At 40.8% G+C, this 27682-nt stretch overlaps 2 protein-coding genes across 5 annotated transcripts in view; both read right to left on the minus strand.

Moving 5' to 3' along the window:
• Positions 1-18077, minus strand: part of AIF1L (allograft inflammatory factor 1 like) — a 30281-nt gene extending 12204 nt beyond the window's left edge. Inside the window, exons 1-3 of one of the 2 annotated variants that reach the window (XM_074210900.1) lie at positions 17962-18077; positions 17651-17712; positions 876-942 (exon numbers count right to left, since the gene is read on the minus strand). In XM_074210900.1, coding sequence (XP_074067001.1) covers positions 876-942; positions 17651-17712; positions 17962-18004 — 172 coding nt within the window. In that variant the 5' untranslated portion in view covers positions 18005-18077. The other variant, XM_074210902.1, reaches the window with a different exon arrangement.
• Positions 18078-20158: 2081 nt separating this feature from the next.
• The window catches only part of LAMC3 (laminin subunit gamma 3), an 88335-nt gene continuing 80811 nt past the window's right edge, over positions 20159-27682 (minus strand). For 2 of the 3 annotated variants that reach the window (XM_074210904.1, XM_074210903.1), the window contains exons 25-28: positions 26115-26314; positions 25446-25592; positions 23634-23733; positions 20159-22436 (exon numbers count right to left, since the gene is read on the minus strand). In XM_074210904.1, coding sequence (XP_074067005.1) covers positions 22186-22436; positions 23634-23733; positions 25446-25592; positions 26115-26314 — 698 coding nt within the window. In that variant the 3' untranslated portion in view covers positions 20159-22185. The remainder of the gene's footprint in view (positions 22437-23633; positions 23734-25445; positions 25593-26114; positions 26315-27682) is intronic. The other variant, XM_074210905.1, reaches the window with a different exon arrangement.

Genomic DNA, 27682 nt, shown 5'->3' on the forward strand with positions numbered 1-27682 from the left:
GAAGTTGTATATGACTGCTTGTATGTCCTCCCCAAGGACAAAGCTTCCTCTGCCCCATGTGTATGGACCCATCCAGAAAAGATTTACCCACTCACACTCCCTACATATATATTTCCTCTCTGGAGGGAGATTGCTGGCTGGAAGTTGGAAGGCATGGTCTGAGACAGAAGAGCCTTTATGCAGCCTCTTTTCCAACATGGGCTCCATGTTCGTGTTTTCTTTTCATCCCGTGCTGCTGGGATTCAATGGGCAGAAATCCTGCCCCCCTGCCCCAGAGCGACTACACAAATGCCCATTCTCCACAGGGGCTCCTGAGACGCTCTGTTTGGAGGGGGAGAGGGCAGCTCACAATGGACTGATTGTGCAAGGCTACAGAGAGCCAGTGGGGCTCGGGTAGCAAAGTAGAAAAAAGCCAGCCTACAAACCTGAGGCTGGAGAGGGAGAGAAGAAAGGGTGCTGCTTAGGATGTCTACAGTCCTGGAGGGCATGGAGACCTAAAGGTATGGAAAGCATCTTCTGGGCAGGAAAAGTCAAAGTGAGCAAAAATCTGAGGAACCAAGAAAGCAATAGGAGGGAAAGAACTCTCCCTTCAGTGGGGTTCACTGAGAACCCCACACCAGGTGTATCCAGCCTGGATTTCACAAAGAAACACAAAGGGAAAAAGGGACAGGGTGAGTTCCAAAATGGATATAGGGTCATGGCCCAGACTCATGGGATAGAGATATATCTGGCTGCTTTGTTTGCCATCCAAGGAATGAATCCAAAAGAAACAAGGAACAGAGTTAACAGCAACTGACCCTAGGCTTTCCCAGGACAGAGGGCTTTGTCTGGAAGCCCTCCCAGAGGGGTCCTAGGGGCTGCCGGCCCAGGCTTACCCTTGAAGGCTGTGAGCTTTTCTTCCAGGTTTTCTTCATCACTGTACTTCTGGTCACAGAGAAATTCCTGAGAGACAGAGAGGAACAGTCCTCAGGGGGTGGGAAAGACAAGGGGAGAGAGGGGGATTAATTGACACCAAAGTTCATTTGCCTACAGATTCCCTCCACAAACCAATGAGCCAAGGAGGGTTTCTGTACTCCAGGGTGGCACCAAAGGGAAAGGTCAGGCTCCACAATCTACCTAGACCTGAGGTAATAGCTAGATAAGCTCCATCACTAATTCAACAAACATAAGACAAATACCTACTATGGGCAAGATATGTGTTCAGTGCTACAATTAGTTCACAGATCCTCTCAGAAGGCTAGAGATGGTGATGGATGCAACATGGAAGGGAGGGGTATCTTTCAGGAAGTTCTAAATACTTCAATTATACCTGACTGGACACATCCTAGCTCCTGTGCCTCCTCTTCCCAAGACAGTCTGATGTAGTGCCAAGAGGATGTCTGGGTTCTAGTCTGAACCTTAGGTTCTTCATTTTTTAATCCTGGGCAAGTTGATATTTCAGAGCCACAATTTGCTCATCTGTAAAATGGGACTATAAATATCTGATCTACCTATTCCTATTCCCTTAAGGGCTACTTTGAGGATCAAATGACATCGTAGCATCATAGACCTGGAGTTGAAAGTGATCTTGGGGCCATGTGGTCCAACCCTCCTCATTTTTGCACATGAAGAAAAGTGAGACTCAGAGAGGTCATACAAAAAAGCCTCAGAGGTGAAATATGAACCTTCATGTGGCTATGTAGGTCCTCTGATAATTTAGAGGAAAATACTGTCACTTCAAACCATTCAGAAATAACGAGGAATGATAGAACTAAGAACTTAGAAGATGATCTGAGACAATCTGGTTCAATTCTCTGTAAAGTATGAGTAATTCAATTTTATAGATCAGGCATAAATCTACTTAAATAAACATGTGTGTTGGAAAAATATGAAGTCATATGTGTATTAAGAGATAAATATTCTTTCAGGATTTTTGTTTTCTTTCTTTCTCACACTCCCTCAGACTTCCATTTTTTTCTTAAAATTTGGGTAGGAATGTGGGGCCTGGGAAAAGTGACTTTTGTTCTACCTGGGAGAAAAAGGGGAAATTGTGAAGAACAGTCAGCCCTGCTCTAGTGGAACTCATGCATTTCCCCCCAAAAAACATAGTCCTATGCAAAAAATTCCCAGCAAAAATCATAATGCTTATAGGGAAAATGGGATATTAGGGATACTGTGCTCAAAAACTTGAACATGATATTTTTCCTTGAAAAAGATCTGAAGTTTGCTTGTGTAAGTGGGCATTGGAAGGGTTGCAGCTTGTGAGTTATGAAGTGTAGACTTCTGTTTCCTTGATTTTCCACTTGGAAGAAATTAAGCATAAGTAAATTATGCTCAAAATATTCCCTAATATTTCAATCGTGTTGGAATAAACTTGTGTTTTTGAAACAAGTATTATTGAAGAGCTATGTATGGAACATTTCAGAGTATGAATAGCAAGAACAGGAGGGGATGATATTGCCAAGTCCTGTTATTAGTAACATCTCTTCTAATATCTCATATACATCCCCTTCTCTCCTCTAACACTGTTACCTTGATGCAGTTATCTCATACCTGGACTATGGCATTAGCCTGCTGATTTATCTGTCCACATTGAGTATCTCCTCATTCCAATCCATTCTTCAATCACCTGCCAAAGTAATCTTCTAAAATGCAGATTTGACCATGTTACTCTCCCAGTAAAATAAACTCCAGTGGCTTCCTATGACCTCTAGAATCAAATATAAAATCCTCATTGTGACTATTAAAATCCTTTACAACCTGACCGCTTCCTACCTTTGCGGTCTTCTTATTCTTCTCCACATACCTTATTATTCAATGACTGATATTATCAAGGGTTATCTCCTATGTCTAGAATGTTCTTTCTCTTGTCTTGGTCTCACCAGCTTCATTCAAGACCCAGCTCAAATCCCATCTATTGCAAATGGTCTTTCCTGGTCCCCCTATTCCCACAAGTGTTGGTTACTTTCCCTCTGAGATTACTTCCCATTTACTCTAGATACATCTTGTATGTACACAGTTGTTTACATGTTGTCTCTGTCATTAGAATTTGAACTCCTTGAAGACAGGGTCTGTTTTGGACATTTTTGTATCCTCAGCATTTTTAAAGTGTCTCTCAAAAAAAGAGTTGACTTGCTGGCTTGAGTTGGTTGGTCAAGAAAATCTTAGTGATTAAGCAGCACAGTAGGTAGAGCACTGGCCCTGGAGTCAGAAGGACCTGAATTCAAAGTTGACCTCAGATACTTACTAACTGTGTGAACCTGAGCAAGTTACTTCCCAAAAAAGAGAAAGAAAGAAAATCCCCTCCATGGCTTCTCCTATCGCCTCCTTAGGGGGCACTCATATTCCTGCATCAATTAAGAAAACCAGAAGCCTATGAGATTAAATGAAAAGAGAAAGCAAACACAAGACTGGGGTGAGGATCTCTGACGGGGTGAGGATCTCTGACTCTTTGATAAACAATCAGTTATTTGGGGGTGGCTAGGTGGTGCAGTGGATAGAACAGTGGCCCTGAGGTCAGGAGTGTCTAAGTTCAAATCCAGTCTAAGATATCAATAATTATCTAGCTGTGTGGCCATAGGCAAGTCACTTAACCCCATTTGCCTTGCAAAATCTAAACAAACAATTCAGTTATTTGGCAAATAGAGCAGAAATTGGGAGTCTAGCTTCAGCCATTGGCTGCATGTGAATCTGGGCCTCAATAAAATGAGATGGTTATTCTAGAATTCAGGAATTATTGACCTAGGGCTTGTGACTTTTTTTTTAGGTTTTTTTTTTCCAAGGCAAATGGGGTTAAGTGGCTTGCCGAAGGCCATACACCTAGGTAATTATTAAGTGTCTGAGAACGGATTTGAACCCAGGTACTCCTGACTCCAAGGCTGGTGTTTTATCTACTATGTCACCTAGCCGCCCCGCTTGTGACCTTTTTGTTTTTAAAAAAATCTTGAAAATTCTATTTTAATATAGTTTAACTGCTTTATAATCTTATTTTTATTTATATTATATGTATTTGCCTATGCAAATACCTATGTATTTATATACATGCAATATGTGTAATATGTATTCATAATAATATATATGTATACTGTATATACTCCTATGCATGTTTATTTATTCACACCATTCTGAGAAAGGTTTGTTAGGTTTCAGTGGACTTCCCAAGGGGCCTATGATACAATAATGGTTAGGAACTCCTGCATTAGAGGATCTCAATGGGACCTTCCAAAACCAATAGTCTATGATAATGACTGCATACCCTATGTCAAAGGAAGAAGCAAATGTGACCACTTTGATTGGGGTACTGGAGTTTGGCAGCTGTAATTTCCTGGCTTGCCCAAGCACTGTTGGCCCTATCCTAAGAAAAGGCTCAGCTGACTTGGCTGGTTACTGCATCCCAGAGACCAGTTTCTGCCACACCTGGGCCCTGATTTGTATGCTCCTGAGCCCTCTCTTCTGTATTCATTTTACTGTAAGCTGAATTTAGTCTTCGGTGGCTTCAAAGTCTCTCTTTTCTGAGGCCCTTCTCTTTCAAGGTTTTCTGCTCGACTTCCTCTTTCCCAGTTTTTTTTTTTTTTCCCATTCCGGGGCCTTCTTCTAGGTCTCTTTCTGTTCAAAATTTCTGAGATCTTATAACAACTCTTGACCCTATCTCGAGTGTGAATGAATTAACTTATTAATTCATGTATTCATTCAAGAAATATTTATCCAGTGCTATCTGTATACACAACTTATTTCTAAGAATTTGATCAGGGGGAGTAGGGCCAAAATTAAAATAAGAACAAGGCAGAATCAATTCTCTCAGAAATAGAACCTACACCCATGAAACAACTAGGGAAAGATTTCAAAGTTGGACATAAATGAGTATAAGAAATATAAATATATTGGAATGTGGGTGAAAAGAATGACCAGTACAGGGTGGAGTTAATTAGGAAAGTGGTAGAAGTGGTGAGTTCAGGACTGCATCTGATACAGACATTTTCATTTTGATCTCCTTAAACAAATTCCTTTGAAAAGAGAAGATACAAGTGTGGTGTGGAGGAAATAATTAGAGAATAGGAGTCAGAACATCTGGCTTCCAGTCTCAGCTCTGCCATTCTTATAACATGAGAGGAATTTGAGAGATCATCCAATACAAATACTCTTGCCCCATTTTACAGATGGAGAAACCAAGGTTCATAGAGGCAAAGTGACTTGCATATAGACTTGCACATAGTCACAGAACAGAAGGGTAGGATTTAAACCTAGTTCTCCAACTCCAAATCCCACTTCTGCCACTGACTTACTATTTGAATGTGGGCCTCAGTTTCCTCAACTATAAAATGAAAGGGTTGAGTTTTTCCTACTATGCACATTTTATGTTACGCCTACTATACTATGCTATCTCCATTCACTAATTAGCTGTGAGGCTTGGTCAACTCTCTTCCCATCTGTAAAATGTAGGAGTTGAATTGGATGCTCTCTAGAATCCTATTGATGCAAAGCTGTGTGTTTTCTGTACTTCTTTCTTACTGAGTCTAGAAACTACTAGTTCCTAACTCTATCCCTTATTTTTCTAGTCCCAGTAAGGCATCCCTTGGAGTATATGCTGGAAAGAAAGAAGCACCAGAAGAGAGGTTGAAGTAGTCTCCTTTTCCTACCATCCAAAAAAGTCTAAATGCCTTAGCTAACAGAGGGGCTAGTAAAGGAAGAAGCAGCTGAGCTCAAAATGCAGGAGAGAGAGGCTGACCTTCCTCCATGCCTCCTCCAGATGGTCCTCACCACTCACAGCAGCTGCTATTGACTAAACTCCCCTTCCTCCTCCACCCCCATCTCCCCATAGGACACACACAGAGGAGGAAGGCTCTTAAGCAGTAGAATGGCCAGTACAGGCTTCTCAACTTCATGTGTCTGATTCCAACCATTTGAACTGCCTGCCTCTCTTCCTGTAAAGTCCACAGCTCTTTCCTTAAAAAGAGTGAAAAGAGAATACTCATTTATTAAGCACCTACTCTAAGTCAGGCACTTTACAAATATCAATGGTGATGATCTTTCAACAGTAGGGTTAAGTGAAAAGATAGCTCAGTGGTCTAATCACCAATGTGGTAATTTTATGGTGATGAGTTCAACTGTTTCATGATGGACTAAACTGTCAGATAATATTTGGTGACAAGGCATCAACAGTAGGGCAAACTAACCTGTAATTTGATTATCTATGCTACTCAGTTTTGCAACTATACTACAACATTTCCATTACTTTAATCAACATAATGTGCATAATGTTCATGACATGCCATCATGCATTTGATGTCATGGCCTTTTTCAATCACTAATCACAATTATTATCTCATTTGCTCTTCACAATATCCTTATGAAATTAAGTTATGCTCATTTTACAATCAAGAAAACTGAGGCAGAGATTAAGTGACTTGCACATGGTCACATAGTTGTAAGCATCTGAGGTTGTATTTTAACTCAAATTTTTCTAATTCCACCACCATCTAATATACCACCTAGCTTGCCCTGATCTTTTCTCTCTCTCTCTCTCTCAAAGGTAAATATTAAAGCTGGAGCAATGGCCCTTGGCCCAGTTCTCCTTGCTACTGCACTGAGCTGTGAATTAGCAAAGTGTCTAGTGGGAATAAGTGGTTCCCTTAGTAGTAACTGAAAAGCTTTTTAAAAAAAGTTCTCACAGCTATGGATAGGACATATATTGTTAATCAAACAAGAGCTGGAAGCAATTACAAAAGATAAAATAGATAAATGATTATTGAAAATGAAAAACTTCTACATATAACATTAATGCATTTAGGATAAGAAAGGAATGGTTAAATGGGAAAAATAGCTTTGTATCAAACTTCTCTGACAAGGGTTTGGAATCTTGGAATCCAGGATATATAAACAATAAAAAAAACACACATAACAACACCCATATAGATACATATGTGTGTATGTCATTCCCTAATAGATAAGTGTAGTCAAGGATATGAACTGCAAAGTATTCACAAATCATATGAAAAAATGCTCCAAATCATTAATAATTAGAGAAATGTAAATCAAAACAAATCTGAGATATAATCTCATACCCTGCAAATTGGCAAAAATGACCAAAAATGACAAGAATCAATGTTGGAGGAATTGTAGAACAATAGGCATACTAAAAGATTATTAGTGGAGCTATGAAATGGTACACAATCTTAAAAAGCAATTTGGAATTATGCAAATAAAGTAATTAAAATGTTTATACCCTTTGAACCAAGGAATCCATTGTTGGGCTTATACCCCAAGAAATTCATCAATAAGAAGAATGTCCTCATATATTCAAAAATACTTTAGAAGAGTTTTTTGTAATAGTTAAGAATTAGAAACAAAATAGATCCCCACCAATTGGACAATTGTTAAACAAATTGTGGTATGAGAATGTCATGAAATATTACTTTGCTATATGAAATGATGCATACAATGATTAGATACAATGAACTGATGATACAAAGCGAAGTAAGCACAGTCAAAAAAACAATATTCATAAGGTGGCTAGGTGGCGCAATGGATAAAGCACCAGCCCTGGAGTCAGGAGGACCTGGGTTTTATGTGACCTCAGACACTTAATAATTACCTAGCTAGGTGGCCTTAAGCAAGACACTTACTCCATTACCTTGCAAAAAACCTAAAACAAATAAACAAAAAAACCCCAAACAATATACACAATAACTACAACAATCTAAATGGAAAGAACAACCACAAATCAAAATAATCAAAAGTAAATACATCAAAATTAAAAAGATCATTGAGGACTTAGATGAAGAAATATTAGAAGATACCTTCAACCTACTCCTCTGTGGAGGTAGAAGGTTGACAGTGGTTTTGGTGCATGTTTTCAGAGTTTTTCAATGTATTGAGCTGATTTTTTTCTTATAAAAAATTCTATTTCTTCTGTGATGACTTTCTGGGAAGGGGATATAGAGGGATATTTGGATAATGTGATGATGTAAGAAACAGAAAATATCAATTAAAAACATTTTTTAAAAATATACCAACAAGTTTTCTCTCTCTCTGTCCCTTTCCCCACCCCTGTCCCTTTCTCCACCCTCTCTCTCTCAGTCATCTTAACAATCCTCAACTATCATCAAGGCCAAATTCCCTTTATTTTATCACCTCCCCCCCTCACCCAACACACAGGCACACACACACTCAAAACTTTTGACTTCCAGTTTCTTAAGCTTTGGCAGTAAGGGGAAGCCTATGAACTCTTTCTCAGAATGATGTTTTAAAATGTATAAAATACATTCGATTACAAATGAAACCAATTACATTTAAAAGTAGATATTTAAAAAGTTCACAGACCTCACAGTAAGAATTTCTGACTTATTTTCTTCTTGAAGACCACCCCTGGAGTTCATTTTAATCTGATTTCACAGTAATAAAGATGGTTTCTTGTGTCAGAATGGGGGCATCATATAGTGTGACTTGCTCTGATCTTGAATTTTTTCTAAAGAAAATCAGCATGGCATGGCAGAAAGAACTTTGAACCTAGAGTCAGAAATCCCAACTGAGCTCACAGTACAGCCTCTTTCATAGAACTTGATATGTGATATTGGGCAAGTGACTTAACCTTAAGTGGAATCAGTTTTCTTATCTGTAAAATGAAGAGGTTGAAAAAGAAAATATAGCAAAAAAAAAAAAACCCCTAAAAAAAAGAAAAAGAAAATATTAATACTTATACTGTACTCTGCAATTCAGGTTCTGGTCTACTAGAAATGATATAATTTACCATTTTACACCTAAGGTATTTATAATTTAGAGAGATGATCAAACTGCCATAGTCTCCCATGTTCCTGGGCATGATCCTCTGCCCCAAGATTCCCAATAACACTTAAAGAAATCTTAAACAAGGAAAAATATCTTAAAATACAGTCTATAGTAGCATTTCAGAAGGTAACATCCAAATCACTACCCTCTTCCTCCAAGACTAGTGTCACTCCTAGAGTTAAACAAAGGAACCTCCTACTTCCAAAAGATATCTTAATCCCTTCTCAATGTAGAAGGCCAATTTACCATTCACTTCAGGGGGGCAGGTTAAGAGATTTCCTTCAGATGGGTCAATAACCAAATCACTTCAAGGTTGGGGAAGACGTAGTTAAATTTGCTTATCATCTTCACTCCATTTTTCTAAGAAAAACCATTGTGTTCTTTTGTTCTTCTCTATCATCTCTTTTCCAAGGGGTTTTTCCCAAAAGTTTGGAAAGGCCTTTACAGAAATATATTATTTCTTAAGAAACTAAAAAGGTTGTTAATAGGCTAATATATCTGTCCCCCTTATCTTGTGAAAGTGTTCTGAGGATTGAATATGATATTGTATGTGAAAGGAGTTTGAAAACTGCTAAGTGTGGTATAAGGTATTATTATTATTACTATTATTATTATTATCATTATTTCTCTACTTTTTAAAAATCTTTAATCTTTTTTTAAAGAGAATGACTTTCACAGAGCAGGAAAATTCAGCAGCAAATGATGGTGAAGTTTGCCTCTAGCCTCTTAGAAAGGAGGTGATGGACCACAGGTGCAGTGACAGATATTTTTAAAAAATACATAAATAAACTTTAATATTGGGTTTAGTGGGGGGGAAATGATTCAGCAGAAAATCCACTTGAATTCTCAGTCTAGAACAATTAATCATCCTTGGAGAATTGAGGTTCAAATTCTACCTCAGATATTAGTTGAATTACCCTGAGCAAATCACTAAAAATCACTCTCAGAAAAGTTAAATAGGAGTAATGATAGTACCTACCATACTAGGCAGCTAAGTGGCTTGGAATCAGGGAGAATCATCTTCATGAGTTCAAATCCTGATTCTGGTATTTACTAGCTAGGTGACCCTAGGCAAATCACTTAACCCTATTTGTTTCACTTTATAAAATCTGGGAAAAGAGCTGGAGAAGGAAATGGTAAACCAAACCAGTATTTTTTGCCAAGAAAACCCCAAAATAAGATCACAAAAAGTCAGACATGTCTGAAGACAAATGAACTAGTTTATGTAAAGTGCTCTGCAAGTCTTAAAAGGACTATATAAATGCTATCATATATTATTATTTAAAAAATACAGAAGATACTAGTTACAAAACTAAGACTGGGAAATTATTCACCATGTGTATCCTGACAAGAGTCTGAATCTGTCCAAGATCCAGTCTAACTTTACTTTCACCAAAAGCCCTGATTTTTCAAACCAGTGCATTATTACTAGCTAGCTACCTTCCCCATTGTTTCTTCCTTACTCTAGTTAGTTATAAGTTTATTAATCAGAGGGTTTCAAGGACTAGGGAAAGAAGAACCTTCATTCTTAAACATCCAAGAGAGGCTGCAAGCTTTTATTATCTCCAGTCCTGTTTGAGGATCGGCCTCCAAAAAAGAAAAGGGAAAAACGTGGAGGGTTTTCACCTCCATTGACAAAAAAAAAAAAAAAGAGTTTGTATTGGAATATAGGAAGGTTGCAGCTCAATTCTTTAAAGTTTCCTATTCGGACCATCCTCAGAGTAGTGAGAAGGAATTTTAGAAGCAATTTACAGCCAGAATGAGAGATATAGGAAAGTATGGATCAGAGGAAGGAATCACTTTACTGAAAAGGAACCTGAGATTCAAAGAATATAAATTCTTGTGTTATAGAAAAAAAATACACAGAACACAGAGACAGGAGAAATCTGGGTTTAAACCCTGGCTCTGGCATTTACTAGTGGTGTGCCCAAAGAAAAGGAAATGTACCTCAGTATCTAGGTCAATAGCACGTAATCAGACATAGTCTATACCAAGTAATGAATGTAAAATAAATGCTAACTGTTGCAGTGGATAGAGTGCTGGACCTGGTGCCAGGAAGACTCACTTTCCTGTGTTCAAAGCCAGCCTCAGACCCTTTACTATATGTGTTCCCAAGCAAGTTAACTATCCCTGTTTGGTTCAGTTTCCTCATCTGTAAAATGAACTAGAGAAGAAAATGCAAGTATTTTTGCCAAGAAAACCCCAAATGGGGATCACAAAGAGGAAATAACTGAAACCAAACAACATAAATGCTATCTATTTTAATGAAATTCATAATTATTATTATCTTAAAGGAGTGAACCTGAAATATGCAGAATTTCCAGAAGACATCAGTTGCAGGAACATTCCAAAAGGTATTCAAACTCTGGGCAAGAGTTGTACTTGATGACTTTGAGATTTCTTAGAATTCTGGGATTTGGTGATCTATTAGGACTCTATTTGATATGAAAAGTAGTATGAGGACCTTTGGGGATCCTAGTACCTTTACTCCTTTCTAGATTTTAGCTATAATCCTCTGATTTTATCTTGATGAAGATAAACATTTGTGGATCCAGCAAGCAATATAATAGTAGGCATCAGAACTCTCTTTGCTAGTGACATCTTTTTTTTTTTTTTTTTTGCTAGGCAATGGGGTTAAGTGGCTTGCCCAAGGCCACACAGCTAGGTAATTATTAAGTGTCTGAGACCGGATTTGAACCCAGGTACTCCTGACTCCAGGGCTGGTGCTTTATCCACTACGCCACCTAGCCACCCTAGTGACATCTTTCTTGACTGATTCCATGATCCATTTATTTCTAGACTCTGCCAGCCTAGCTGCTTGTTCCTTCCTAACTTAGCTGACTTTTTCTGAGCTCACTTCTTGCTTGCCTGTACCTTCCTTACCCTGCCTGGTCTTGTTCTACCCTGTGGAGGGACGTGTATGGGAAAATAGGATAGAAAGCAGTTATGCCCTGGAACTCATCCAAAGGGGTTCAATGTCTCAAAGGAAAAGAGGATTTGAGTATAAGTCTTGGGCTCAAGTTCAGCCATATAGCAAGGTTACAGTATCTTTACTTTTGTAGTACAGAATCTTCTACATAGGGCTATATTGCTTGTGATCTGCGTAGTGCCTTTCAAATTGTTGGAGTAAAGGTGATTACCAAGACCAAAGATCTCACATTTCCCATGGAAGCTCTCTTGCCTTGAGAGGACTTAACCTTCTTGTATAAGAATGAGAGAAAAACAACCAATCATGCAAATGAGTCAAACCCCAAAGAAATTCCATCTTCAGCTCCCCATGACTCTGGTCCCAAAGCAACTAAGGTCGGCTGAACCTTTGGTGGTGACACTGTATCTGGGGCTCACGTGGCAGCTTATCAGCCATCTCCCTTATAATATATTAAGGAAGAGCAAGAGAGAAGGGTGTTTTTGCAATGCCATTTGGGCATATTCACCCAGGCACATATATGGGGTGGCAGGGAGGCACACAATCTTTCCAAGTATAGTTGCAAAACCCGACTATCCCCTCTCTTGTAAGGAATGAACACCCATCTACTACAGGTACACATTCAACCTAGTTTTTTAATAGTGTTTGTGTGTGCCTAGATCTTTAATGTTACTTTCATTCTAAAATGACCCTTCAGAAATAAGGTGGATGTAAAACTTTAAATGTCCTTTAAATACCTGGGGGGGCCTAGGAGTATGGGTCTGGCCTTAGGCCAGAGATCCTTATCCTTATAAGCAAGAGAGAGTACTGTGTAAAAGCAAGGTTGCAACAGGCTGGTGAACCAAAGTTGAGGCAGATTGTCTCTACAAAACTCAGTCAAATGCCACCTTAAAGGTTTTGACTTTCCTTGAGTTCATAGGACCATCGCAAAATCCTAGCTTTAGAGCAGGCAGAAAGACCTTAAAGATCCAATCTCCCTCCTCTTTCTCACATTCCCACACAATCAGTAATGAATAGAACAGGGATTAGAACCCAGATCCTCTAACATCAATAGAATTGCCCTTTCCACTCTACTATAATCTTCCCAGACTAGGCAGAAGCAGCCTGGGCATTCTAAAGCTCTGCCCACACAACCCTGGGCCTCCTGGCCCCTGTGGGAAGTCTGAGCATTTTTCTCCCTTTACCATATAAGGCTGGACCTGGCTGGCCTGGGGTCACCCCTTTCCTGTCATCTGGGCTGTGGAGAATGTCAGCTATGTGGGGGGAGTGGGGAGCAATGCTCAGGCCCTAATCTCCATAGTCCTTTAGACAAAATATACACAGTGAGAAAACAATGTCCCCAACTGGGACAACAGAAGGGAGGCTCCCTGGCTTGCTCAGAAGAGAAGAGGAAGGAGCTATAGAGTAGATTCAGATCTAATGGTCCTTCCTCTGATGCCATCCCCCAAATTAGAAGTCAGATTTTCCAATCCCAAAATGCCCTTGGAGAGCATTTCTATTTTCTTTGTTTATGTTTTGTGACCTGGGGCCTTGAGTCACTGAAACCTGGTGCTGGGACCAAAGGAGGCTGGGGATAAAGACCCTTCTACAAGGACAAGTTCTTTGGAAAGTCTTCTTTGACTCCCAACATCAGGCTTACCCTTCATGATACAGAACAAAACAGTGTCTCCAAGCCCAACATGCTTGGTACCAAACAAAGGCTGCCCATGAGGATCAGAATTGAAGGTGCTTCCTTTCACAATGGTTTCCATTCTTCTCTAGAACAGACAAGGGTGGCTGGGTGCCACTTTCAGCAGGCCACTGGCTTAGTGTACACACATATCTCCTTTCCCACAGATGTACCACCAATATGATGGAAGGGTTCATTTCTTATAAGTGCAGGAGGGAAAAGTCTAGTTTACTCATTCCCAGAATCTCAGGAGAGTTGAGAAGCCCTTCAGAAGTTAGAAATGCACTTGACCTTGAATGAAAATCCCTTCTATATCCTACAGAGGACTATGCAGGCTCTTCTTTGAGGTAACTTCCTATAAACTCATTTGGGTGACTTCCCCAGAACCATAGCTAGTAAAATTGGGGCCAGGACACCACAAACTATTTCTGAGACAACTGGCATAAAACATGGCCTCAGATCAGCTCTTTAGCTAGTATGACATAAGGGTTCATCTGGGAGTTCTAGAAGGAACTTTCCTGGTGTTTGGGGATGGGAAAGTGGGCCAACCAGTACATTTGATTTTTAGTTAATTCTTTTTGCTCCCTAGTTGCTAAATTCTTTTAACTCTGCTACTCAGAGATTTGCCTCCACTGTAGTGCTTTTAGTACCCTATGAATCTGGTACCCTAAATATTCATCAGTGGGAGAATGAGTGAAAATAACTATGGTTATTTTGTAACCATATAATGTAATAGATTATTGTGCAGGAGGAAACAGCAAATTCAACAAATTCAAAGCAACAAGGGAAGATTTGAATGAACTGCTTCAGAATATAGTCATAGAATATATCCTGAAATAGAATGAAATAAGCACATCCAAAAGGATGATATAGACCCAGGATGGGGAACCTTGTTTCTGCCAAGGATCATAAGGATATTTATAACACTATTCATGGGCCATACAAATCCCAACCCTAAACAACTAGATTTATTGAATTTAGCATCCTGCCTGCAGTTGTCTTGGCAGTGCCAGATCAAATGATTAAGCAAGCTTTATAAAACTGGACTTTCCCTGCCCCTAATATAGATAATGACTGCAATAATATTAATGAAAAGCCAAGAACAGTCCTAAAAATTGATAATGAACTTGTAGCTTCCAACTCCCAAGTAGAGCAGTAGAAGACACCAAGAATGATAAACATAAAATTATAAACAATGGCAGATGTGGCACTCTCAGCTTTTTGTTTTAAATTTATTTAAGGCAGTGGGGTTAAGTGACTTGCCCAAGGTCACACAACTAAGCAATCATTAAGTATCAGAGTCCCGATTTGAACTCAGGTCTGCTTGACTCCAGGATACCACTGCACCACCTAGCTGCCCCCTATGCCAAATGTTTTGCTTATTATTTTTCTCTGTCATCAGGGAAGGTTCAATCTCAATTGGGGTAGGGGTGGATGGGATTTTTTAATATTTAAGAAGTAATTGTAATGGGAAGGGCATCAACAGACATTTAAAAAATAACCTTTGGTACTCTGAGACAAAATTGTAAATGCTTCCCCTTTGCTTTTGTTTTTGGTGCCTCTCATAGTTCATTCCTTGATGATCCCCCATATCACTCCAACTATCCACAAGTATACCAGAGGAGATTTTGACCCATAGACAAGACTTTTGTACAGATATCTCTTAGATTCTAGTTTTCTAATTGTTGCTGCTTCTCAATGCATAAAGTCCTTTGGGGTGAACTTACCCTACCATTTCTGAGTCTGCCATGCAACTCACCTCTGACCCTTGACTATCAACTCACCCCAGTCAAGAACTTCAAGTACATGGAGACCTCCTAGCCTACATTCCTAACACAATCACTTCTGGGGTGTCAGAGCTGCTTGTGGGTATGTTTGGGGCTCAGGTGAGGAGGCCCCTAGAATTACAAAACCAGATAGCTCCAGCTTAGGTTGAGGCCTGGCACTAGGTTCTGAAAGAGACAAATAAACATGCAATGGGACTAGCTCCAGAGCCCAACCAAAGGTCTTATTAACAGATTTCCTTATCTTTGACCCCATTGGTCACAAAAATACAAAGCTCCTCCCTTTCCACCAAGCCTGCCTCAGTCCCTCCCAATGGTAGTTCCCTACTTCCTCCTTGTTTGACCTTGGGCAAATTACTTAACCTCAATTTCCTCATCTCTAAGATTCCAAAGGGGAGGAAATAGTCGATGTCTAAGTCTCTTCTAAGACTCCCACCCCATTCCATCCCATTCTATCCCACCCCAGATCTCTGGAGGGTGTGGCTGGCTGAGGAAACAGCCAGCTAAGCCAGCTCCCCTCCATTGTTTCTCCTGGAGGACTGCGTTCCCCAGTCCTGACTTCATCAGCCAAATGCTAAGGGTCCTGCTGGCTATGGGTGGATTCATCCAGCATGTAACTCAAGCTTGGGTTGGAGTGGCCCCACTGGGACCTGGAAGAGGTTAAAGCATCAGGATTTTGTCCAGTGGCCTCCTGAAGAGCCAAGAATGAGTATGAGTCTGGCAGTGTCTTCTTGATGACCTGCCAGACAACTCCACAACAAGGCTGACCTGAGAATGAACAGGAAGCATCTTCCAGAAGGGCCCTGGCCACCCTTTCTAAGGAAGAAGGGCTATGATGGGGAGAGGGAATAGAATTGGCCAACTCATTTGGGGGAATCTAGGAGACACAGGATATGCCTAGAAACCTGAGAAGTTCCCTGCTTCCCCAAATAGCTAGTTTCTGGACATTACTGGACAACCAAAACAAACAGACAGGTAGGTTACTTGCCCCACATGCCTTGCCTTAACACACTGCCCAGCTCCAATTCCACAAACACCAGAGAGACAGATTATGGAGAATCGGTCCCAGTGGCACTGCAATTCATCATGAGGGTAAATTTATATACTGGGGGGATCAGATCTTTAAGAGAAAAGGGAAGTCTGTGTGGCATAGTTAAAAGATCTAGAACTTAAAACTAGCTGGGTGGTCCTAGATAAGTCAATTCACAAGTCTAAGATAAATCTTTTTATCTCTAAATTGGAGATATAAAAAAAGCATTATACTACCTTCCCTAGGAAAATTTTTGTTTAGAAAGCATTTTGCAAACCCTAAAGCACCATATCAATTCTAGACATTATTATTATAGTTTGAGAAGGTTTTCTTTCCTGGGGGGGGGGGTGTGTGTGTGGATATTACCATTTCTAAGCTAAAACCTTATTATTTCACTGAAATTATGCATGAGTCAGGCAATCTCCTCTCCCCAGATTAAACTCCCCACTCTTCTTTAATGTGAAAAGGATTTCCTTATATAAATTCTGATTAAAGGAAGAAAAAAAGAAAACCTTTTTCTCTCATTCTTAACCTATAAGAGGAAATCCTTTTAAGAACTATGAATGAAGCTTAGAAGCCTGGAAGGGGGGGAGTCACGAATGGGTAGGGGAACAGGGACAAGAAGGGCTTCCAACATCTAGGAAACCAGAATATGCATTTAGTCCAAAAAGTCTAGTGAAAAGGGCCACAGTCTCAAAATAAGGAGAGCTGAGTTCTTTACCCAACTCAATGTGACCTTAGACAAGTCGTTTCACTTGACCCTCTGGATTTCTATTTTCCATCTGTTAAAAGGAACGGAACTAGATATCTTAAGGTTCCGTTCAGTTCTCATTTATTTTGCTCTAAAGTCCTATCCTGCCCTAACTTTCTATGATTTTATGACTTCGAAACTGACCAATAAGTCATTTGCTCTCAGGTTGGGAGTTTTTCTTCTGCAATTATGAGTTCCCTGACCAAAGAAAAGACAGAATCACACTCACCAACAAAGGGCTATCCCTGCCCCCACTTTTCTTGGTTAGAGATTAACAATTTGCAACCTGAAACTTCTCAGTGACCTTGAGCAAATTGGGAGAAAGCACTAACTTGTTTAGCTGAGGGTGAGAAAGAGTCAATTGGGAGGTATATTTAGAAAAGAAGGTGGAGGAACTTTTGGAAGAGGAGAGTCTGAACAGGGGGTGGGGAAAACACAGATCTATTCCAATCATGCTTAAGAGGACAATTAGAAGAGTAAAGGGGGAGGAAGGAGGGGAAAAAAGAGATCAATGAACTTTTGGGTTACAAATGTGGATGAAGGCAGATTCCAAACTTCTTTCTAGAGGGGACACAAATCTTTCCTAAGGGAAGGAACAAATGAGATCGGGGAGAGGTTCCTGGGAAGCCGAGGTCATGGGGATCAAAATATACTCCCCAGTCCACGGTGTTTAGGATCCATCTGGGGAAGTTTCCCCGCCGGCCCGAGGCAGCCAATGCTTTCTTACCCTGTTGATTTCCTCCAGCCTCCTCCCCTGCCGGGCTTTCAGCAAGCCGAAGGCTTTCCCTCCTGTGGAAAACAAAGGGGAGAGGGTCGTTTTTGAAGGGGGCGAGGAAGGTGCTCATTCCTCTCCTCCAGACTTCCCAGGCTGTAAAAAGCGAATTTGGAAAGCCTCGAGTGCGGGGCGTTGGAGGACTCCGGGGAGTGGTTTGGGGATAAGCAGGTGTTCCGAAGTAGGATGAAGGGAGGTGGCAGAGGATGGAGGGAGATGGAGAGGGGGGCGCCAGGACAACGGGGAGTCCGAAAGAGATCTCTTACCTTGGAATCTCTTGCTCAGGGCAACAGACATGCCGAAATCCATCTTCCTGGCTCTCGGTGGGGAAGCTCCAGAGGAGAGCCAGAGGCGGCGGTGGCTGGGGGCAGCAGAAGGGCGGAGGGGCCGGCAGCGCGGCGGTCACACCCCCCAGCCGGTCCCCGCCCGCCCCTAGGCAGCCCGGCCTCTCTTGAATGCAACTATTATGTAGGACAACTGAGACAGCCCAGACCCTCTGCTGGAGAAAAGGGAAGAATGCAGAAACCGGCCCAGCCCGCCTCAACCTGGACCTGTCCTCCTAGCCAGAGGGAGGTTTTAACCCTTGTCGGCCCACAAGCTGCACCCCCCCCCCCCAGCCCCCCATCCTCCTCCCCACCCGCCACCACCATCAGAAGCCTCTGCAGAAGTCTTATACTCAAGCGAAGGTTACAGATTTGGTGAAAGATGAAGGTGAGCCTAGGGGAGTAAAACATACAGTGTCAAAGCAAATCTAGGATGGAATGCTGGTCCGGGAATCAGTCAAGGAGTGGGTGAGGGGACAGCTAGTCAAGACACTTCATCTTTCAACTCTGGGCATTTTTCTGGATGTTCTCCATTCTCACTACTGACCTACCTGGCTTCCTTTGTTGTTTATCCTTCTTTCTTTTTTTTTTAATTACGTTTTTGCAAGGCAAATGGGGTTAAGTGGCTTGCCCAAGGCCACACAGCTAAGTAATTATTAAGTGTTGGAGGTTGAATTTGAACTCAGGGCCTCCTGACTCCAGGGCCGGTGCTCTATCTATTGCACCACCTAGTTGCCCCAGGACAGTGATTTCTTGATGGAACTCAAGATTGTTAACCACAGAAAGTTATGGAACTTCAAGGTTCCCATGACTCTAAGCTGAAAAATGTAATATAGACAATGTTCCCATTTTCTTAAATGCACAGAGGGAGTCAAGTGGTTCTTGAGTTGATATAAAGAGTTGTAGTCTGGAGAACAATCACCAGAACCAGTTTTGCCACTGGAACCATATTAGCTATGATATATGTAAGTATAAGGATTGTTCCATTTTTTTTGCATTTGTATCATCAATACCATGTGTGTCATCAGGGTCTGGTGATTGAGTAGTAGGTGCTTAATAAATATTTTATGAATGAATGAATGAGAGACAATAATAAAGGTCTACTTGATAGCCAAATCCAAAAAGATCATATCATTATATTTAGATACTGATAGTAATGACTAACATTTATATAGTACTTTACAAATTTCAACTCATTTGATCCTCAAAATAACCCTGAGAGGTAGGTGCTAATCTTTATCCACCTTTCACAGATGAGGAAATTGAGTCAGGAATGCCATTAAGTGACTTGCCCAGGTTACACAGCTAATAAGTGTCTGGGACTAACTTTGAACTCAGGATTTCAAGATGACTCCAGGTCCAACATTTTATATAAAATATACTCCCCAGCTAAAGGACAGCAATCCTTTAGCTGCACCAGCCTTCATTGCAAGCAACTCCCTAGCTGACCTTCTTGTCTTTTTTTCATTCTAATCCTACACATATACTGATGGACTTAAATATCATTTTTATCAGGTGGTGACCTGACTCAAAACTTCCTGTATTTTTATGTTTTGTCTTCCATGTCTGTAATTCTCTCCTTCCTCATTTCTCCTGGCTCATCTGACTTCATTCTAATCCCAGTTAAAACCACCTTCCACAAGAAGCCTTTCGGATTCACCTTAATGCTAGTGCTTTGCCCGTGGTGATTTTCTCCAATTTTTATCCCCCATTAGTCTGTGGGCTCCTTGAGAGCAGGCATTATTATTATTATTATTATTTTTGGTCTTTCTTCATCTCCCCAGAGCTCAGCACTTAGTGGGAGTTTAATAAATGCTTGGGGGTTGTTTCCTGCTAGAACAATTCAAGCTCTCTCTGGTTTTTCAGTGACTTGATTCCCATTAAACTACCTCGTATTCTTTTATTTACTTTTTATGTATTTTTTATATTTTTATATGTATATGCTGCCCCTCCTAACTGCCACTGAATAAAAGCTCTTTGAAGAAAGGCAATGTTTCATTTCTGTCTTGATATCCACAGAACCTAGGACTTAAAAGGCTCTTAATATATGCTTGTTGTTTGCTTGAAGGATATGCATGTGCACATGTATACACTTCCCTAACCCACCACAAAGCAGCCATGTCCCAATAAAACTCAAACATCCTTCTAATGTCTTTTATTTCTAGATTAAACAGAAAGGCTTTACAGTATTGCTCAATCTCCAGACCAGATTCTAAGGTGTTGCCTTCAACTTGAAAAACCTTTGGGGATCTGAGGACCTTTCACTCCAAATATTACAAATCCATAGCTGGGAGGGAGGGAGGTACTTGAACACTCCATCTCTCTACTCTCTCCTACTGTGTGCCCCAGAATCCCTCCTTTTTAGCCTGTCACCAACCCCATGATCCTTCCTGCATCCATGCCATTCATTATCTGTTCCAAGTGTAGAGATCAGTATTGAAGGATCAAACACCTGACTAGCTGAACTGAGGAAGTGAGATCTTCTCTACATTGAAGAGATGCTGGAGTCAGCTTTTTTGTCTGCTGAGCTCAGGGACTCCACTCCTTTGGTTGCTTCATCGTGTGGCCTGCGGAGGATGGCTAATAAAGTCCAACAGGAAACTAAGCTGCTGAGTCAAAAATCACTCCAGCTGATAGAAATTTCTGGGCTTCTGTTTACCCTCTAACCCAGGCCTGCTGTCTTCTTCCCTCCAAGGTGTAGGCAATTTGGAAATGAATTCCATGTGGCATCAGGTAGAAAAAGACCTCAATGCAATGGAAAGGACTGTAAGGGGAGAATTCCTTAGGAGGCTGTAATTAATTCCAAGAAACAAAAATTAAGGACCAGAATAAGCTAATAAAGAGAAACAAGACACTCAGAGGGAGGGAGGGGGAGAGAGACAAAGTCCTACAGATCTGCCTAAAGGGTCAAGCAATGGACTCAGGATCCTTTGGTTTCAAGTTCTACCATTGAGAAACCCCACATGCTTCTTTGGTTTCCTACTCTGTGAAATGGGTGTGGGGGAGCAGGAGTGGGGGAGACACTGATCTTATTCTGAATGGGAGTTAGAGAGCCAGGGGTGAAGAACTGAACAGGGGTGAGATTGAGGAACACACAGATCTCCCTAAATGCTGCAACCCAAGCTCCGGTGATCATCAGGAGCATTTACCCATTCTCCCAGCCCAAGGGAGGCAAGAACTCTGACAACTCATCACTGGACTCTTGAGAGCTGGAAACTATAAACAGTAACCTGTAGACTGGCAAGCAAAGTTCACCCAGCAGCATGAATGGATCACTGTATGGGGACAGGGTATGTGGTTATGAGTGAGATGTCTGTCTCTGGGATTGTGCCATATGGATGGGTGTGCACACACATGCTTATGTATAGAGGGAGGAAAGAATAGGGAATATGATTCATGGGATAGGAATGGGTGCCGGGGGCTATTTCTATATGTGTATATAGGAAGGAACCTATATATGTATATACAGTGCTATGGGTGTGAATATACTCAGTTGGATAGGATGCAAGGCTACCCATAGACAAGTTGCTATGGGTATATGCATTTTACTCTGAATCCATGTGTGGCATAGTTGGAGAGACACTTGTTGGCATGAATGGTCATGCAGTTGTAGGCATGTATTACAATGTATGCTAAGTGTGTACACATCAAAATGTGTGCATGCATGTTGTCACGGTTGAACATATTTGTGTGGCCACATGTTGGCACATGGGTGGACCTATGTGTTTGCTCATGAGTCTGTGTGTATCCTAGGGCATGGGCATGTGTGTGCATGGGGAAGCTTAGGTTGGGTTGTCACTGCCAGCTGGCACAACCCTCAGGTAGCCTGCGCAGAATGTCCTCCAGGTTCCGTTTGTCTGCCTGGATTTCCTTGAGGTCACTCTCTATGTCTTGGATCTGGAGCTCTTGCTGTTCTGCTTCCTGCTGTAGCAGGCTCAGTTTCCCCTGAAGGGACCCCTGGCATGAATGGTCATGCAGTTGTGGGCATGTATTACAAGGTATGCTAAGTGTGTACACGTGGAAATGTGTGCATGTATGTTGTCACGGTTGAACATATTTGTGTGGCTACATGTTGGCACATGGGTGGACCTATGTGTTTACTCATGAGTCTGTGTGTGTCCATAGGGCATGGGCATGTGTGTGCATGGGGAAGCTTAGGTTGGGTTCTCACTGCCAGCTGGCACAACCCTCAGGTAGGCTGCGCAGAATGTCCTCCAGGTTCCGTTTGTCTGCCTGGATTTCCTTGAGGTCACTCTCTATGTCTTGGATCTGGAGCTCTTGCTGTTCTGCCTCCTGCTGTAGCAGGCTCAGTTTCCCCTGCAGGGACCCCTGTCCATCCAGGCGCTGCCTCAGTGGCTCCAACTTCTCCTCTGTCTCATTCAGGGCTGAGGTTAGTGCTTGATGAGTGTCCAGCTTCCCTAGGGTGGAGGGAGGGAAGAACAAACTATCTCAGATCTCCCAACCCAGAGCCCCAAGTGTTCCTGCTTATCATTCTGTGGGGTCAGCAGCTCCAGGATGGCCAGGACCATTCCCCTTCTGAGCAGGCACTCTTTAGCTGGAGTTTGTTTTCAAACTATAGCTCTTAATGAAAGAACTTGTTGTCTCCCTCCTCCATTTTTTTAGGTCTGGATCTCTCTGCAGAATCACATTCAACCTTGACATTTACATATAGGATATGCATGACATATATTATACATCTTATTTTAAGATGTATTAAGACATCTTATACATATCCTATATGTAAATGTCTCTCTTCAGGGCGATTGTTGAGGGGAGGGACTGTACCATTCATTATCTGTCCCTCCTTAGTTTCCAACACAGGACCTTGAATATGGATGGATTGGATAGTATGGTATGGAATTTAATCCTGAAAAAAATGCTAAGCAAGAGACAAGTGGGCTAGTAGAATAAGAGCTGGCCTCTAAATTAGGTTCATCTGCATGTTAGTCCTGCCTTAGATACATATGGGCTGTGTGGCCCTGGGTATGCCAGTTTGCATGTTAAGGCTCTATTCAATTCTCTGAGGTCAGCAGATATAGATCTGCATTAGGAGAGAGAATTTCTTCACCTGGAGTTTCTTGGTCCTTAAATTCTTATTGCACCATACTATCTCTCTATGAAGTCTCCCCTGACCATCCCAGGTCACCAGAATCTCTCACTCTTCAAGACCCTATTTGGAATTTTCTTGGAAAAGATGCCATTTCCTTCTCCAGCTCATATTATAGAAGAGAAAACTGAGACAGAGTTAAGTGACTTGCCCAGGGTCACACAGCTTATAAGTAAATGAATTCAAGGAGATGAGTCTTCCTAACTTCAGCTAGCTCTATTGTGCCACCTAGCTGCCTTATCTCCCTCCTTTACCCTCCTTCATTTCCGAGTATCTTTTTATACCACCCATTGGGCACTTAACATACATACCACTTTGTGAATGATTTTGTCATGAGGCTTATTCCATTTTTCCTCTAAACTATAATCCCAGTGAGGGCAGGGATTAAGTCTTCTCTATCTCCCAACAGTATTAAGCAGAGTGTATTTATTTAAAAAAGATTTTTTAGCGGTGAGGAAGCCCGCCATGGGAGACAGAGGAGAAGGTGCCCTAAGGACACAGTTCTTACCCAATCTAGTAAGCAGGACAGATAAGATCTTGATATCCATCTCCAGGGAGATCCGGGCTTCCCTTATATTTCTTTCCACCTTGTTCAACCCAGTCCCTACCTTCCAAAAGAGACAGATGAGGTACATGAATCACCTACTCTGTGCTAAGTGATGGGGCTACCAAAAAAGAAGCAAAAAATGATTCTTATTATCAAGGAGCTCATAATTTATTGGGGAGACAATAAGCAAACAAATTTGTACAAACTATAAGCAGGGAAAAACAGGAATTAAACAACAACAGAGAAGGTACTAGAATTAAGAGAGAATGAGTAAAACTTTCTATACCAGTAGGATTTTTGTTGGAACTTGAGGAAGTCAGTGGAGATAGAGTATTTTGTTCAAAGAACAATAAAGAGGACAATATGACTGAACTGAAGAGTATGTGTGGGAAGAAAAGGGAATGTAATGTGTAAGAATCCTGGAAAGGTGTGTGGGTGGGAACTTGGGGAAAAGAAGGGAGAATAGTTTATTAAGGACTTTGAATGCCATTTTGAAAATTTTTTATTTAATATTGGAGTTACTAAGGAATCATTGTAGTTTACTGAGTAGGAGAGTGACATAGTTGAACCCGCAGTTTAGGAAAATCACTTTGTGGCAAAGAATTAGAAATTCTTTCAATTTAGGAATGGCTGAACATATTGTGATATATGATTGTGATGGAACACTATTGTTCTATAAGAAATCATGAGGGAATGGGACTTCAGAATAGCCTGGAAAGACTTGCAAGAACTAATGCTGAGTGAAGTGAACAGAACCAGAACATTACACATTAACAGAAATATTGGATGGTGATCAGCTTTGGTAGACTTATTCATTTCATCAGTATAATAAACAGAGACAATTCTAAGACTTGTGATGGAAAACACTATCCAACTGTGGAGTTTAAATGTGTACCAAAGCTTACTATCTTCAATTTATAAAAAATGTCTTATGTACTATGTTTTTTCCCCTCTCCATTGTTTTTCTCCATTTTGATTTGATTCTTCTCTTTTACAACATAACTAACATGGATCTATGTTTAGCATGATTATACATGCATGGCCTATGTTAGATTGCCTTCTGTCAGGGGGGAGGGAGAAGGATGGAAGGGAGAGAGAAAAATGTAAAACTCAAAACCTTGCAAAAAATGATTTTTAAAAATTACTGTTCCATGTAGTTGGGAAAAATAAGTAATTGTTTTTAAAAAAAAACAAAGGAAAATTACTTCAGCAGTAGAATGGAGGGAGGATTGGAATGGGGAAAGATGAAGTAAGCAGACCCATCAGCAGCCTATCACAATGATCCAAGCATGAGGGGATGAGGTCATGCTTCAGTGTGGTGGCAGTGTCAGAGGAGAGTAGGGGCTTATCCAAAAGATATTGCAATGGTCAAATCAGTAGGTCTTGGCAACATATTGAATATGAGGGGCGAGAGAAGAAAAAGTGACACCTAGAATGAGAGCCTGGGAGATGGGAGGGTGGTAATGCCCTCAAGAGTAATAGGGAAGATGGTGGGGGGTCTTTACAGAAAAGACAATGAGCTCTGTTTTGGAAATGTAGAATTTAAGATCTACATGTGTATGATTGGGCAGGTATAACTTATATGAAATTACTTGCTATCTTGGGGATTGGGGAGGAAAGGGAGAGAGGGAGAAAGTTTTACAAAAATTAATGTTAAAAACTATCTCTACGTGCAAAAATTTTAAAATAACCAAAAAAAATACACATGTAACTGGTTATAGGGATACCACCAACCTTGAGGAAATTAAGTGGATTTTGAGAGTGGTAACTTACCCACTCAACTTTCTCCATCTCCCTCCTTCGTTCCTTAGATACTGTCACTTGCCTGGAGATGTCTCGAAGGGTTCCTTGTGCTTGGTTGGCAAGTTTGACGGCTTTTCGGTATTCCTGTTTACTTTCCCTCAGCAAGGCTTTGGAACGCTGAAGGAAGAATATAGGAAAATATAAAGAGTAACCTGAGTAAGTTACCACCATTTGATGGATAGTGATTATTTATTAGAACAATGCCCAGAAACCCAAAGCACTACCTGAACAAGATCTCACTTAGTTGTACCAATGTAAGAATGATGAGAGGGCAGTATTGTGTAGAGAGGTAGCCTTGGAGTCAGGAAGATCTGGGTTCAAGTCCCATCTCTAACACATTTTGGTTCTGTGACTTGGGACTGATTTACTTAACTTTCCAGTCTAAATCTATGAATCCAGAATGAATAGCACTCCCAATCCATGGCTCTTTCCACAACAGCACTTTGCCCAACCAAAGACTTTTCATGGATACCAAATATTGTTACTTACAGAATGGTTGGCACAATTTGGGGGAAGAAGCTCTTATCAGAATTGAGTCCCAACTTGAAGTAGGAAGGTTGAGTCTGATTCAACCCAATCCCCTTCTACTGTTTTTTGGTGAGAAGAGAAACAGCTCAATGAACAATTGACTCTTCTGACCTTTGTACTCTCTTTAGCCAATAGCTCAGCTTCCTTGGCCTTTTTCTTAGCTGTGGCAGAGACAGAAGCGGCATTTCCCAGCATTCTTTCTGCTTGCTTAGTTTTCTTCTGGGTGTCACTAATGAGTCTGTCTTGGATGGTCCTTGCCTTTCTCCTTAGAACTGCCTGGTCCTTTGGCTGTGGAAATGTTTTTCTCATTTCTACAAAAAAACAGTGGGACAGATAATACCCTTAGAACTTTTGACTTCAGATATCACTTGTTCATTCACTCACTCACTCACCCACTCCTTCATTTATTCATTCTTTCAACTAAAGTATCATTGGATAGCAGAAGGAGTCTTGATGCTAGAGTAGGAAGATCTGGTTTCAAATCCAGCTTCAGACACTTATTAGTTGTGTGACCCTGGGCAAGTCACTTAAAAGCTATTTATTTACTTCAGTTTCTTTATCTGTAAAATGAGGGTAATAATACTTGTCCTCCCTTCCTTTCAGAGTTTTTGTGAGGAAAGTACTTTACAAACCTTAGAGAACTATATAAATATGAACTATTATTATTTTTTCCATTAAAAAACCCTTTATATTCAATCCATGTTGATTTGAAAACACAGAAATAAGGTGAGGGGGAAAAAAACCCAAGGAGACAAATAAAATCATAGTGTCTCCCAATAGTTCTCAGCTTTCCCAAGAATATAGTGATAGGAGGTGTATAAGACCTTTACATTATCTATTGTGTAATCTAGTTAAAGGGATAAAACTCATGTCTTCTTGAAGGTGTAAGGCATAAGGGATAGAATGGGGAAGGTGAATTTCTATGAACATACCTATTGCATATTGTGCTGAGATAAATGTAAAGTTTAAATTGTCCTCAAAAAACTGTCTGGGGACAGCTAGGTGGCACAGTGGATAGAGCACCAGCCCTGGAGTCAGGAGTACCTGAGTTCAAATCTGAACTCAGACAATAATTACCTAGCTGTGTGGCATTGGGCAAGCCACTTAACCCCAATGCCTTGCAAAAACTAAAAAAAAAAAAAAAAAAGAAAACCCCAAAAACTTAGTCTGATACCAATAATACATAAAATGACTGCATCAGAAAGTTATAAAAACATTCTATGTAAGATTCACAAAAGAAAGTTCATGGTAGGCTTCATGGAGTAGGTGGTTTGGGGGCATTGATTAATTGACAAGTAAGGAGGAATAGAAAGCATTATAGTAACATGAGCAAGGCAAGAAGTCATAAGATTATAGGTTGAGTTTGTGGGATCAAGTGTAGTCCATTTTGGTTGGGTTTTAGGATTCATAAAGGGGACGAATATTGGAAAAGGCTGGAAAGGTAGAATGGTCTCAGATTGTGGAAGATTTTGAATGGCAGAGAGAGAAGTTTGAAGCTTACTCAACCTTTGAGCAGAGGAATGTCATGATCAAACAATCACTATATTTACCATTTTATTTGTCATTTTTAAGTTTGAAGTGTGCTTTAAATTTGATCCTCATTTTTGCTTTTCTTTGTAACACCAGCACTTAGTACAATGCCCAACTTATAGAAGTTGCTTAATAAATGCTTTTGACTT

Source organism: Macrotis lagotis, chromosome 1, assembly GCF_037893015.1.
Source record: "Macrotis lagotis isolate mMagLag1 chromosome 1, bilby.v1.9.chrom.fasta, whole genome shotgun sequence".
NCBI classification, from domain to species: Eukaryota; Metazoa; Chordata; class Mammalia; order Peramelemorphia; family Peramelidae; genus Macrotis; species Macrotis lagotis.